This window comes from Ylistrum balloti, unplaced genomic scaffold (assembly GCF_031769215.1).
Source record: "Ylistrum balloti isolate Yb309-2 unplaced genomic scaffold, AGI_CSIRO_Ybal_v1 Utg370050, whole genome shotgun sequence".
Lineage (NCBI taxonomy): Eukaryota > Metazoa > Mollusca > Bivalvia > Pectinida > Pectinidae > Ylistrum > Ylistrum balloti.
In genome coordinates, this window is record NW_026782103.1 from 312,296 (window position 1) to 327,248 (window position 14,953).

The following is a 14,953-nucleotide window of genomic DNA, read 5'->3' on the forward strand; positions in this document are numbered from 1 at the left end:
TTGCAATGTAACTGGGTTACAAAGTATCACTTGATGTAAAAATTGTTGTACTAAAATTGATTTAAGTGTAAAAAGCAGTGAAAGCTATTTATGATGAAAGCCATATTTGCCAAGCTTTCTCAACAGAAGCTTTTTAGTAACCTTGATTATTTTACACTTATGTTTTGAAGGAATTAAAAAACGTAAACAATAATCAAGAGATGTCTTTTCCAGGTAAGCCTTCACGAGCAAAGCAGAAGAAACGAGAATCAGATGAAAGCATTCAAGCAAACCTCTGCCAATATGGTCTGGGAGACTTCTATATTGATGCAGTTGTAGGAGATGCATCCAAACACAGGATGTGGCGTCAGCAGTCAATGTTTGATGCTATAATTACTGATCGTAAGCAATCCATTTCTGAAATTTGTCTTTCTAAAGTATGATTTGATTTACAGATTACCACATTATGTTGTTGCTGCTAACTGTGTGACATTTTTTAAAGTATAAAACAGACAAAGTGAGTTAATAACAGTATACAAACACAAATATTTGTGTGTGACTTACATGAACTCTTTGTGTTGTAGCATAAGCTTACACCCTTAACTCTCACACAAATCACAGATATCTTTGTGTAACTAGACTAAAACCCTTAACACTCACACAAATCACAGATATCTTTGTGTGACCAGTCTTACAACCTTAACTCTCACACAAATCACAGATATCTTTGTGTGATATAACTTTGTGTGACTCTCACACAAAAGCTTACACCCTTAACACTCACACAAATCACAGATATCTTTGTGTGACCAGTCTTACAACCTTAACTCTCACACAAATCACAGATATCTTTGTGTGACTAACACCATTAACTCTCACACAAATTACAGATATGTTTGTGTGACTTACACCCTTAACTCTCACACAAATCACATATCTTTGTGTGACTAAGCTTACACCCTTAACTCTCACACAAATCACAGATATCTTTCTGTGACTAAGCTAACACCCTTAAGTCTCACACAAATCACAGATATCTTTCTGTGACTAGACTTACACCCTTAACTCTCACACAAATCACAGATATGTTTGTGTGACTAGGAGTTCACCCTTAACTCTCACACAAATCACAGATATCTTTGTGTGACTAGTCTTAGATTGTTAACTCTCACACAAAACACAGATATCTTTCTGAGACTAGAACACCCTTAACTCTCACACAAATCACAGATATCTTTGTGTGACCAGACTTACACCCTGAACTCTCACAGAAATCACAGATATGTTTGTATGACTAGACTTACACCCTTAACTCTCACACAAATCACAGATATCTTTATTTGACTAAGCTAACACCCTTCACTCTCAAACAAATCACAGATATCTTTGTGTGACTAGCCTTAGATTGTTAACTCTCACACAAATCACAGATATCTTTGTGTGACTATACTTACACCATTAACTCTCACACAAATCACTATATCTTTGTGTGACAGACTTACACCCTTAACTCTCACACACACAATATGTTTGTGTGACTAGACTTACACCCTTAACTCTCACACAAATCACAGATATCTTTGTGTGACTAGACTTACACCCTTAACTCTCACACAAATATCTTTGTGTGACTAGACTTACACCCTGAACTCTCACACAAATTACAGATGTTTGTGTGACTAGTCTTACACCCTTAACTCTCACACAAATCACAGATATCTGTGTGACTAGACTTACACCCTTAACTCTCACACAAATCACAGATATCTTTGTGTGACTAGACTTACACCCTTAACTCTCACACAAATCACAGATATGTTTGTGTGACTAGACTTGCACTCTTAAATCTCACACAAATCACAGATATCTTTGTGTGACCAGTCTTACAACCTTAACTCTCACACAAATCACAGATATCTTTGTGTGACTAACACCATTAACTCTCACACAAATCACAAATATTTGTGTGACTAGACTTACACCCTGAACTCTCACACAAATTACAGATGTTTGTGTGACTAGTCTTACACCCTTAACTCTCACACAAATCACAGATATTTTTGTGTGAGTAGCCTTACACCCTTAACTCTCACACAAATCACAGATGTCTGTGTGACTAGACTTACACCCTTAACTCTCACACAAATATCTTTGTGTGACTAGACTTACACCCTGAACTCTCACACAAATTACAGATGTTTGTGTGACTAGTCTTACACCCTTAACTCTCACACAAATCACAGATATATTTTTGTGACTAGCCTTACATTCTTAACTCTCACACAAATCACAGATATATTTTTGTGACTAGACTTTCAACCTTAACTCTCACACAAATCACAGATATGTTTGTGTGACTAGTCTTACACCCTTAACTCTCACACAAATCACATATTTTTGTGTGACTAAGCTTACACCCTTAACTCTCACACAAATCACAGATATTTTTATGTGACTAAGCTAACACCCTTAACTCTCACACAAATCACAGATATCTTTGTGTGACTAGGAGTTCACCCTTAACTCTCACACAAATCACAGATATCTTTGTGTGACCAGACTAACACCCTTCACTCTCAAACAAATCACAGATATCTTTGTGTGACTAGCCTTAGATTGTTAACTCTCACACAAATCACAGATATCTTTGTGTGACTATACTTACACCATTAACTCTCACACAAATCACAGATATCTTTGTTTGACTAGACTGACACCCTTAACTCTCACACAAATCACAGATATTTTGTGTGAGTAGCCTTACACCCTTAACTCTCACACAAATCACAGATATCTTTGTGTGACTAGACTTACACCCTTAACTCTCACACAAATCACAGATATCTTTGTGTGACTAAGCTTACACCCTTAACTCTCACACAAATCACAGATATGTTTGTGTGACTAGTCTTACACCCTGAACTCTCACACAAATCACAGATATGTTTGTATGACTAGACTTACACCCTTAACTCTCACACAAATCACAGATATCTTTGTGTGACTAAGCTTACACCCTTAACTCTCACACAAATCACAGATATCTTTGTGTCACTAGTCTTACACCCTTAGCTCTCACACAAATCACAGATATGTTTGTGTGACTAGTCTTACACCCTGAACTCTCACACAAATCACAGATATGTTTGTATGACTAGACTTACACCCTTAACTTTCTGTGACTAAGCTAACACCCTTAAGTCTCACACAAATCACAGATATCTTTGTGTGACTAGACTGACACCCTTCACTCTCACACAAATCACAGATATTTTTGTGTGACTAGACTTACACCCTTAACTCTCACACAAATCATAGATATCTTTATGTGACTAAGCTAACACCCTCAACTCTTACACAAATCACAGATATCTTTGTGTGACTAGACTTACACCCTTAACTCTCACACAAATCACATATATCTTTATGTGACTAGTCTTACACCCTTAACTCTCACACAAATTACAGATGTTTGTGTGACTAGTCTTACACCCTTAACTCTCACACAAATCACAAATATATTTTTGTGACTAGCCTTACATTCTTAACTCTCACACAAATCACATATCTTTGTGTGACTAAGCTTACACCCTTAACTCTCACACAAATCACATATCTTTGTGTGACTAAGCTTACACCCTTAACTCTCACACAAATCACAAATATATTTTTGTGACTAGCCTTACATTCTTAACTCTCACACAAATCACATATCTTTGTGTGACTAAGCTTACACCCTTAACTCTCACACAAATCACAGATATCTTTCTGTGACTCACACAACCTTACATTCTTAACTCTCACACAAATCACATATCTTTGTGTGACTAAGCTTACACCCTTAACTCTCACACAAATCACATATCTTTGTGTGACTAAGCTTACACCCTTAACTCTCACACAAATCACAGATATCTTTCTGTGACTAGCCTTACATAATTAACTCTCACACAAATCACAGATATCTTTGTTTGACTAGACTGACACCCTTAACTCTCACACAAATCACAGATATTTTGTGTGAGTAGCCTTACACCCTTAACTCTCACACAAATCACAGATGTCTGTGTGACTAGACTTACACCCTTAACTCTCACACAAATCACAGATATCTCTTACACCCTTAACTCTCACACAAATCACAGATATACCCTTTGTGTGTATGTTTGTGTGACTAGACTAACACCCTTAAGTCTCACACAAATCACAGATATCTTTGTGTGACTAGACTGACACCCTTAACTCTCACACAAATCACAGATATTTTTGTGTGACTAGACTTACACCCTTAACTCACACAAATCACAGATATTTTTGTGTGACTAGACTTACACCCTTAACTCTCACACAAATCACAGATATTTTTGTGTGAGTAGCCTTACACCCTTAACTCTCACACAAATCACAGATGTCTGTGTGACTAGACTTACACCCTTAACTCTCACACAAATTACAGATGTTTGTGTGACTAGACTTACACCCTTAACTCTCACACAAATCACAGATATCTTTGTGTGACTAGACTTACACCCTTAACTCTCACACAAATCACAGATGTCTGTGTGACTAGACTTACACCCTTAACTCTCACACAAATATCTTTGTTTGACTAGACTGACACCCTTAACTCTCACACAAATCACAGATATTTTGTGTGAGTAGCCTTACACCCTTACTCTCACTCTCACACAAATCTGAACTCTCACACAAATCACTTTGTGTGACTAGACTTACACCCTTAACTCTCACACAAATCACAGATCTTTGTGTGACTACGCTTACACCCTTAACTCTCACACAAATCACAGATATCTTTGTGTGACTAACACCATTAACTCTCACACAAATCACAAATATTTGTGTGACTAGACTTACACCCTGAACTCTCACAAAAATCACAGATATCTTTGTGTGACTAAGCTTACACCCTTAACTCTCACACAAATCACAGATATCTTTGTGTGACCAGTCTTACAACCTTAACTCTCAAACAAATCACAGATATCTTTGTGTGACTAGCCTTAGATTGTTAACTCTCACACAAATCACAGATGTCTTTGTGTGACTATACTTACACCATTAACTCTCACACAAATCACAGATATCTTTGTTTGACTAGACTGACACCCTTAACTCTCACACAAATCACAGATATTTTTGTGTGAGTAGCCTTACACCCTTAACTCTCACACAAATCACAGATGTCTTGTGTGTGAGACTTACACCCTGAACTCTCACAGAAATCACACAGATCACAGATATATGTTGTGACTTGACTTACACCCTTAACTGTCACACAAATCAGGAGTACACCCTGAACTCTCACAGAAATCACAGATATGTTTGTATGACTAGACTTACACCCTTAACTCTCACACAAATCACAGATATCTTTATTTGACTAAGCTAACACCCTTCACTCTCAAACAAATCACAGATATCTTTGTGTGACTAGCCTTAGATTGTTAACTCTCACACAAATCACAGATATCTTTGTGTGAGTAGCCTTACACCCTTAACTCTCACACAAATATCTTTGTGTGACTAGACTTACACCCTGAACTCTCACACAAATCACACAAATATCTTTGTGTGACTAGACTGACACCCTAAACTCTCACACAAATCAGATATTTTTGTGTGACTAGACTTACACCCTTAACTCACACAAATCACAGATATTTTTGTGTGACTAGACTTACACCCTTAACTCTCACACAAATCACAGATATCTGTGTGACTAGACTTACACCCTTAACTCTCACACAAATCACAGATATTTTTGTGTGACTAGGAGATCACCCTTAACTCTCACACAAGTCACAGATATCTGTGTGACTAGACTTACACCCTTAACTCTCACACAAATATCTTTGTGTGACTAGACTTACACCCTGAACTCTCACACAAATTACAGATGTTTGTGTGACTAGTCTTACACCCTTAACTCTCACACAAATCACAGATATATTTTTGTGACTAAGCTTACACCCTTAGCTCTCACACAAATCACAGATATGTTTGTGTGACTCTCACACAACTCTCACACAAATCACAGATATGTTTGTGTGACTAGCCTTACACCCTTAACTCTCACACAAATCACAGATATCTTTGTGTGACTATGAGTTCACCCTTAACTCTCACACAAATCACAGATATTTTTGTGTGACTAGACTTACACCCTTAACTCTCACACAAATCACAGATATGTTTGTGTGACTAGTCTTACACCCTGAACTCTCACACAAATCACAGATATGTTTGTGTGACTAGACTTACACCCTGAACTCTCACACAAATCACAGATATGTTTGTGTGACTAGACTTGCACTCTTAAATCTCACACAAATCACAGATATATTTGTTTGACACAGATATCATTGTGTGACTAGGAGTTCACCCTTAACTCTCACACAAATCATAGATATCTTTATGTGACTAAGCTAACACCCTCAACTCTTACACAAATCACAGATATCTTTGTGTGACTAGACTTACACCCTTAACTCTCACACAAATCACAGATATGTTTGTGTGACTAGTCTTACACCCTTAACTCTCACACAAATCACATATTTTTGTGTGACTAAGCTTACACCCTTAACTCTCACACAAATCACAGATATCTTTGTGTGACTAGACTTACACCCTTATTACACCCTTAACTCTCACACAAATCACAGATATCTTTATGTGACTAGCCTTACACCCTTAACTCTCACACAAATCACAGATATCTTTATGTGACTAGCCTTACACCCTTAACTCTCACACAAATCACAGATATATTTTTGTGACTAGCCTTACATTCTTAACTCTCACACAAATCACAGATATGTTTGTGTGACCAGACTTACACCCTGAACTCTCACACAAATCACAGATATGTTTGTGTGACTAGGAGTTCACCCTTAACTCTCACACAAATCACAGATATGTTTGTGTGACTAGGAGTTCACCCTTAACTCTCACACAAATCACAGATATGTTTGTGTGACTAGGAGTTCACCCTTAACTCTCACACAAATCACAGTTATCTGTGTGACTAGACTTACACCCTTAACTCTCACACAAATCACAGATATCTTTCTGTGACTAGACTTACACCCTTAACTCTCACACAAATCACAGCTATGTTTGTGTGACTAGTCTTACACCCTTAACTCTCACACAAATCACAGATATCTTTGTGTGACTATGAGTTCACCCTTAACTCTCACACAAATCACAGATATTTTTGTGTGAGTAGCCTTACACCCTTAACTCTCACACAAATCACAGATATGTTTTTGTGACTAGTCTTACACCCTTAACTCTCACACAAATCACAGATATCTTTGTGTGACTAGGAGTACACCCTTACTCTCACAAATCACAGATATCTTTGTGTGACTAGACTTACACCCTTAACTCTCACACAAATCACAGATATCTTTGTGTGACCAGACTTACACCCTGAACTCTCATTCAAATCACAGATATCTGTGTGACTAGCCTTACACCCTTAACTCTCACACAAATCTCAGATATCTTTGTGTGACTAGCCTTACACCCTTAACTCTCACACAAATCACAGATTCCTTGTGTAAGTAGATATATACCTTTTACTCTGGTATAAAAAAAGTTTTAAGCAATCAAAGTGAAGGATCTTTTTTCCTTTTCAAACTGCCATATTTCTGAAATCTAGAGTGTCCATGATTATAGAAAATTCTTTGTAAAGTTCACAATTTTATTTGGACATTATTACATGTATTTGATATGTTTGTATAGCTCCTTATGGTATCAGAGAAAAAACAAAGAAAGTGGGAACAGTGGAAGAGGATGTGGAATTGACAGAGGACCAGTAAGTAGACCTAATTACACTGGTACTGTCAGTATAACAGTCCCATACATAATTACGCTGGTACTGTCAGTATAACAGTCCAATACATAATTACACTGGTACTGTCAGTATAACAGTCCCATACATAATTACACTGGTACTTTCAGTATAACAGTCCCATACATAATTACACTGGTACTGTCAGTATAAATGTCCCATACATAATTACACTGGTACCGTCAGTATAACAGTCCCATACATAATTACACTGGTACTTTCAGTATAAATGTCCCATACATAATTACACTGGTACTTTCAGTATAACAGTCCAATACATAATTACACTGGTACTTTCAGTATAACAGTCCCATACATAATTACACTGGTACTGTCAGTATAACAGTCCCATACATAATTACACTGGTACTGTCAGTATAACAGTCCCATACATAATTACACTGGTACTTTCAGTATAACAGTCCCATACATAATTACACTGGTACTGTCAGTATAAATGTCCCATACATAATTACACTGGTACTTTCAGTATAACAGTCCAATACATAATTACACTGGTACTGTCAGTATAAATGTCCCATACATAATTACACTGGTACTGTCAGTATAACAGTCCCATACATAATTACACTGGTACTGTCAGTATAACAGTCCCATACATAATTACACTGGTACTGTCAGTATAACAGTCCCATACATAATTACACTGGTACTTTCAGTATAACAGTCCCATACATAATTACACTGGTACTGTCAGTATAACAGTCCCATACATAATTACACTGGTACTGTCAGTATAACAGTCCCATACATAATTACACTGGTACTGTCAGTATAACAGTCCCATACATAATTACACTGGTACTGTCAGTATAACAGTCCCATACATAATTACACTGGTACTGTCAGTATAACAGTCGCAGCAAAAATTTCAAAAACATTTTTGTTTGTTTGGGATATTAGATGAAACATTCAAATTTTTCATCTACAGAAATATTCAAGAGCACTAGTATGTGATTAATTGATTGTTGTGAAGATTACCTCAAAGTGAAACACATAGAACATGTATAGTGTAGCCACTTGACCTGATTGTGATCCCTTGTGAGGAATGAAGTACCAGGTGTTCTATGATCAGTAGAATGTCTCTGGGGTAGCAGGAAACAGTTAATTTGCATTTTTCCTGAAATTATTTGTCATGTTTGAGATATACAGGTATAGCAGAGTGGTTATGAAAAATACAGCATTACAAGTATATATATTTATAAACTATATAACGATTACATTAACAGTAGAGAAAATAAAAATTGTGTAAATTTGAAATTGCCTTCTGGTTTCTGACTTGATTGCCATGGCTAACAAGTCAAAAAAAAAACTAAAAATGCAAAAGTACTGTTAATTCCAACCCAACACTACAACTTTCCAATAAGAAATTTATTTCTGAACACTGGTCTTAAAATGAACAACACTGTCATAGTAACAAACTACTTATATTTCAGTAAATCCTAACTTGGAATGCCTGCACAACATGACCACATGTAATCACTATGGAAATTTCAATTCCTGTAAAGCTAGTTTTTGGTGTGTAGACACAGATTCAATACTCCCCAAGTAGTAATCTCCAACACCCTGCAAAAATACTATTATTAAAAATATGAAACCCCACATTGTCCACTTTAACATGACAAGACCAATTTCAACTGGGATTTGTTCTTTTAAAATCAGTTAAAACCTTAGATTGATAATGAGGTTATCTAATTAAGAAAAATTTCATCCATAGCCACACTGTATCTAGTCTCATAATTGCCATAGCTCTAACTCAGATTGGTTTAGATTTACTTGATGAATGTTATCAGTAAAACACCCTTTGAAATAATCTGTCTTCCTGAATGTTTACTAAAAGTGGCCATATAAACATCACCTTTGTTCTTATTTGTTTTAATTGAGTTTTAGCTAAAACTAGTACTGTTATCAGACATATTTCAGCCGTGATATTATTTTTTATTTTTTGGTAACTTTATTTAAGTTGTAATTTCACTTAGTGGTAATATTATTTAGATGTAATCTTATTAAGCAGTAATGTTTTTTGTTAATTTTAGCAGTAATATAATATCTAATTTTAGCAGTAATGTTATTTAATTTTAGCAGTAATGATATTTAATTTAAGCAGTAGTAATATCTAATTTCAGCAGTAATATTATCTAATTTTAGCAGTATTGTTATTTAATTTTAGCAGTAATATAATATCTATTTTTAGCAGTAATATAATATCTAATTTTAGCAGTATTGTTATTTAATTTTAGCAGTAATATAATATCTATTTTTAGCAGTAATATAATATCTAATTTTAGCAGTATTGTTATTCAATTTTAGCAGTAATATAATATCTAATTTTAGCAGTATTGTTATTTAATTTTAGCAGTAATATAATATCTATTTTTAGCAGTAATATAATGTCTAATTTTAGCAGTAATATAATATCTATTTTTAGCAGTAATACAATATCTATTTTTAGCAGTAATATTACCTAATTTTAGCAGTATTGTTATTTTATTTTTATTTAATTTTAGCAGTAATGTTATCTTATTTTAGCAGTATTAATATTTAATTTTAGCAGTAATGTTATCTAATTTTAGTGATATTATCTAATTTTAGCTGTATCGTTATTTTATTATTAAATTTTCGCAGTATTGTTATCTATTTTTAGCAGAATTGTTATTAAATTTTAGCAGTAATGTTATTTAATTTTAGCAGTAATGATATTTGATTTAAGCAGTAGTAATATCTAATTTCAGCAGTAATATTATCTAATTTTAGCAGATATTATCTAATTTTAGCAGTATTGTTATTTAATTTTAGCAGTAATATAATATCTATTTTTAGCAGTAATATAATATCTAATTTTAGCAGTATTGTTATTTAATTTTAGCAGTAATATAATATCTAATTTTAGCAGTAATATTACCTCATTTTAGCAGTAATATTACCTAATTTTAGCAGTAATATTACCTAATTTTAGCAGTAATGTTATCTGATTTTAGCAGTAATATAATATCTGTTTTTAGCAGTAATATAATATCTAATTTTAGCAGTAATATCCTTTAATTTTAGCTGTAATATTATTTCATTTTAGCAGTAATGTTATTTAATGGTTATCTTTTCAGCCATTTTCATGTGGAGATGATTACACTAAAATTTTAAATGTGCTAATATTGTAACTGTGCTAAAATTGTACTTTCTGTGTGTTTTCTATATAGCAATTATCATTGAAGAGTAAAAGTTCATTATTACATTGATTTGCTGAAAAGAGTGCTAGAACATTATTACATTTACAGTGATGTTATTCTTTCATGATTTTTGTTTTGTTTTAAAGAAAAATAGGACATGTTCCACAAAAGATAGATTATCATCTTGGACAAATCTTTAAAGATCTGCTCAACTTTGCGGCGAAGTTTCTACACTTGGGTGGGCGTCTGGTGTACTGGTTTCCTATTGACAGACGTGGGTGAGTATTGTTAAGCCTTTTTTTGTCATCCTCTCTGTTGTGTATGTTGGGAGTTTGGTTTATTACCTCATTTATTGAAAATGAATCCATATGTAGGTATGATGTAGGTATGGTGTAGGTATGATGTAGGTATGGTGTAGGTATGATGTAGGTATGGTGTAGGTATGATGAAGGTATGGTGTAGGTATGATGTAGGTATGGTGTAGGTATGATATAGGTATGGTGTAGGTATGATGTAGGTATGGTGTAGGTATGATGAAGGTATGGTGTAGGTATGATGTAGGTATGGTGTAGGTATGATGAAGGTATGGTGTAGGTATGATGTAGGTATGGTGTAGGTATGGTGTAGGTATGATGAAGGTATGGTGTAGGTATGGTGTAGGTATGATGTAGGTATGATGTAAGTATGGTGATAGTATGATGTAGGTATGGTGATAGTATGGTGTAGGTATGGTATAGGTATGGTGAGAGTATGGTGTAAGTATGATGTAGGTATGGTATGATGTAGGTATGGTGATAGTATGGTGTAGGTATGGTGTAGGTATGATGTAGGTATGATGAAGGTATGGTGTAGGTATGATGTAGGTATGGTGTAGGTATGATGAAGGTATGGTGTAGGTATGGTGTAGGTATGATGTAGGTGTAGGTATGGTTTAGGTATGGTGATAGTATGGTGTAGGTATGATGTAGGTATGGTATGATGTAGGTATGGTGATAGTATGGTGTAAGTATGGTGATAGTATGGTGTAGGTATGATATAGGTATGATGTAGGTATGGTGTAGGTGTAGGTATGGTGTAGGTATGGTGATAGTATGGTGTAGGTATGATGTAGGTATGGTGTAGGAATGGTGATAGTATGGTGTAGGTATGGTGATAGTATGGTGTAGGTATGATGTAGGTATGGTATGATGTAGGTATGGTGATAGTATGGTGTAGGTATGGTGAGAGTATGGTGTAGGTATGATATAGGTATGATGTAGGTATGATGTAGGTATGGTGTAGGTATGGTGTAGGTATGGTGATAGTATGGTGTAGGTATGATGTAGGTATGATGTAGGTATGGTGATAGTATGGTGTAGGTATGGTGTAGGTATGATGTAAGTATGGTGTAGGTATGATGTAAGTATGGTGTAGGTATGGTGTAGGTATGATATAGGTATGGTGAGAGTATGGTGTAGGTATGATGTAGGTATTATGTAGTTATGGTGTAGGTATGATATAGGTATGGTGTAGGTATGATGTAGGTATGATGTAGGTATGGTGTAGGAATGGTGATAGTATGGTGTAGGTATGGTGATAGTATGGTGTAGGTATGATGTAGGTATGGTGATAGTATGGTGTAGGTATGATATAGGTATGATGTAGGTATGGTGTAGGTGTAGGTATGGTGTAGGTATGGTGATAGTATGGTGTAGGTATGATGTAGGTATGGTGTAGGTATGATGTAGGTATGATGTAGGTATGGTGAGAGTATGGTGTAGGTATGATGTAAGTATGGTGTAGGTATGGTGTAGGTATGATATAGGTATGGTGAGAGTATGGTGTAGGTATGATGTAGGTATTATGTAGTTATGGTGTAGGTATGATATAGGTATGGTGTAGGTATGATGTAGGTATGGTGTAGGTATGATGAAGGTATGGTGTAGGTATGATGTAGGTATGGTGTAGGTATGATGAAGGTATGGTGTAGGTATGGTGTAGGTACGATGAAGGTATGGTGAAGGTATAGTGTATCACTTAGCCTGTGGTTAGGAGTTCAAGGCATACCTTACATTAGGTTTCTCCTACATGATTTAACATTTATATATGTTCACATATGTATATTTGTGCCTGTACAGTAATAAATGCCTGCTTAGCAATAAGCCAATACCCTGGTAATAAGCCAAGGTCCTGACAATAAGCCAATACTCTGGTAATAAGCCAAGGTCCTGGCAATAAGCCAATACTCTGGTAATAAGCCAAGGTCCTGGCAATAAGCCAATACCCTGGTAATATCCAAGGTCCTGGCAATTATGATATAAAATATTGTTTTGTAGTTACAAGGAAGAAAACATCCCAACTCATCCCTGTCTTCATTGTGTAGCAAACTGTGAGCAAGTACTCAACTGCCGGATTGCCAGACGTCTCATCACTATGGAGAAAGTACATCAATTTGAGGTATAAAATTAATGTATTTAAATCCTTCTCTGACTGTGTGTACATTTCTGGTGTAAACCACTTGTACAGCATATACTTCCTACGAAGTAAAAAGATTGTTTTTTAATCACCTGAGGCTAAAGACACCTATGATAATAGCTTTCTGTCTGTCCTATCTTGTTGAATACATTTGAATATTAATTCCAACTTCATGTTTTTTTTCATAATAAAATGAAATTTTAAGTGACCTATCTAGAATGAGGATAGTCACCTGTCATATGTGACATTGTTTCAGTAAACATCTTTCAATCTGATATTCTTAGAATAACATTAGTTGATAGATTACATGAAGTCTTTATTTCCAGGAAATACACCAATCTGACAGTGCCCATGTAGAAGTTGATCATTATGAGGAAGTTTCATTCCGTCAGATGTATTTTCACACTAGAAAATCCAAGGGACATAACTCTAATGAACAAATGAAAATTGGAAATCTTGGTAAACAAGAAAATAATCTCCCAGACAAAATGGCAGCCTCTTCTCTAGCAGAAAATGGATGATATATAAATTATACGCGACAACTTTCTCTAAAATAAAGCATCTGCTGTTCTGGCCAGGAGAAGGAAACAGTTCAATTGGAACAATTAGTTTTCTGACTTGCGAGAAGTGTGCAATTTGAATGAAAAGCCAGAAGATTTCTTTCCATTCCTGTATATATGTGCAGGTGTGGACCACTTTGAATGGATTTCCACTTTAGCAGCTCACCTGGCCCAAACAGCCAGTCATTAGGCATACCACAGTATCAGTTACGCATTTGTCATGTCAACTTTTTATATATCATTACATGTCACAATCGACTGATTGGATGTGAATCAAATTTTGGTCTGGAGCATCCTTAGGGGAAGTGGAAACAATTTTGTATAAATGATGGGATAGGGCCCAATGGGGAAAATTTATTGATTTCATGCCAATTTTTTTTTTAATGAAAGTGTTGTTCCTGTCTTGTCAGGGACTTGATGTGATTTGTTTTCTTTCATCAATACACATACTGTAACTGTGACTGATATTTTTAATCCAATAAAAGAAGAAAACAGAAGTAATGAGTCTTACTTTACCATCAAAATTCTTCAGTACAAGATTACACCAATTATAAGCACAGTGTGACTTTTTGTTGTGAGATCGATATCCTGGCAGTTACCTTGAATGTTTTACGATGAATTATGGACTACCATATTTGCTTGTAGAAGTTTTGTCTTCTTAGCAACATCCATTCAGGAGTAGTGATCACAAATTAGATACATGGATGAATGGACAAAGCATGATAGGTTACTATATAAGTACTTTGTCACTGAGATTTAAGATAACAAGTGGCCCATGGGCCTTAACGGTCATCTGACAAAAAGCAAGCCAAACTCTAACAACAGTGAGTCTGCCATTAAAACAGTGGGCTTTATTAATTTGAATAAACTTGGCAGCCCTTCCTCCCAGCATC

At 35.3% G+C, this 14,953-nt stretch overlaps 1 protein-coding gene across 1 annotated transcript in view; it reads left to right on the forward strand.

Annotated features, from left to right (window-relative positions):
• Nucleotides 1-14,516, forward strand: part of LOC132549216 (tRNA (guanine(10)-N2)-methyltransferase homolog) — a 53,077-nt gene extending 38,561 nt beyond the window's left edge. Inside the window, exons 10-14 of the mRNA XM_060213133.1 lie at nt 214-381; nt 7,753-7,825; nt 11,193-11,324; nt 13,362-13,482; nt 13,827-14,516. Coding sequence (XP_060069116.1) covers nt 214-381; nt 7,753-7,825; nt 11,193-11,324; nt 13,362-13,482; nt 13,827-14,021 — 689 coding nt within the window. The 3' untranslated portion in view covers nt 14,022-14,516. The remainder of the gene's footprint in view (nt 1-213; nt 382-7,752; nt 7,826-11,192; nt 11,325-13,361; nt 13,483-13,826) is intronic.
• The last annotated feature ends 437 nt before the right edge of the window (nt 14,517-14,953 follow it).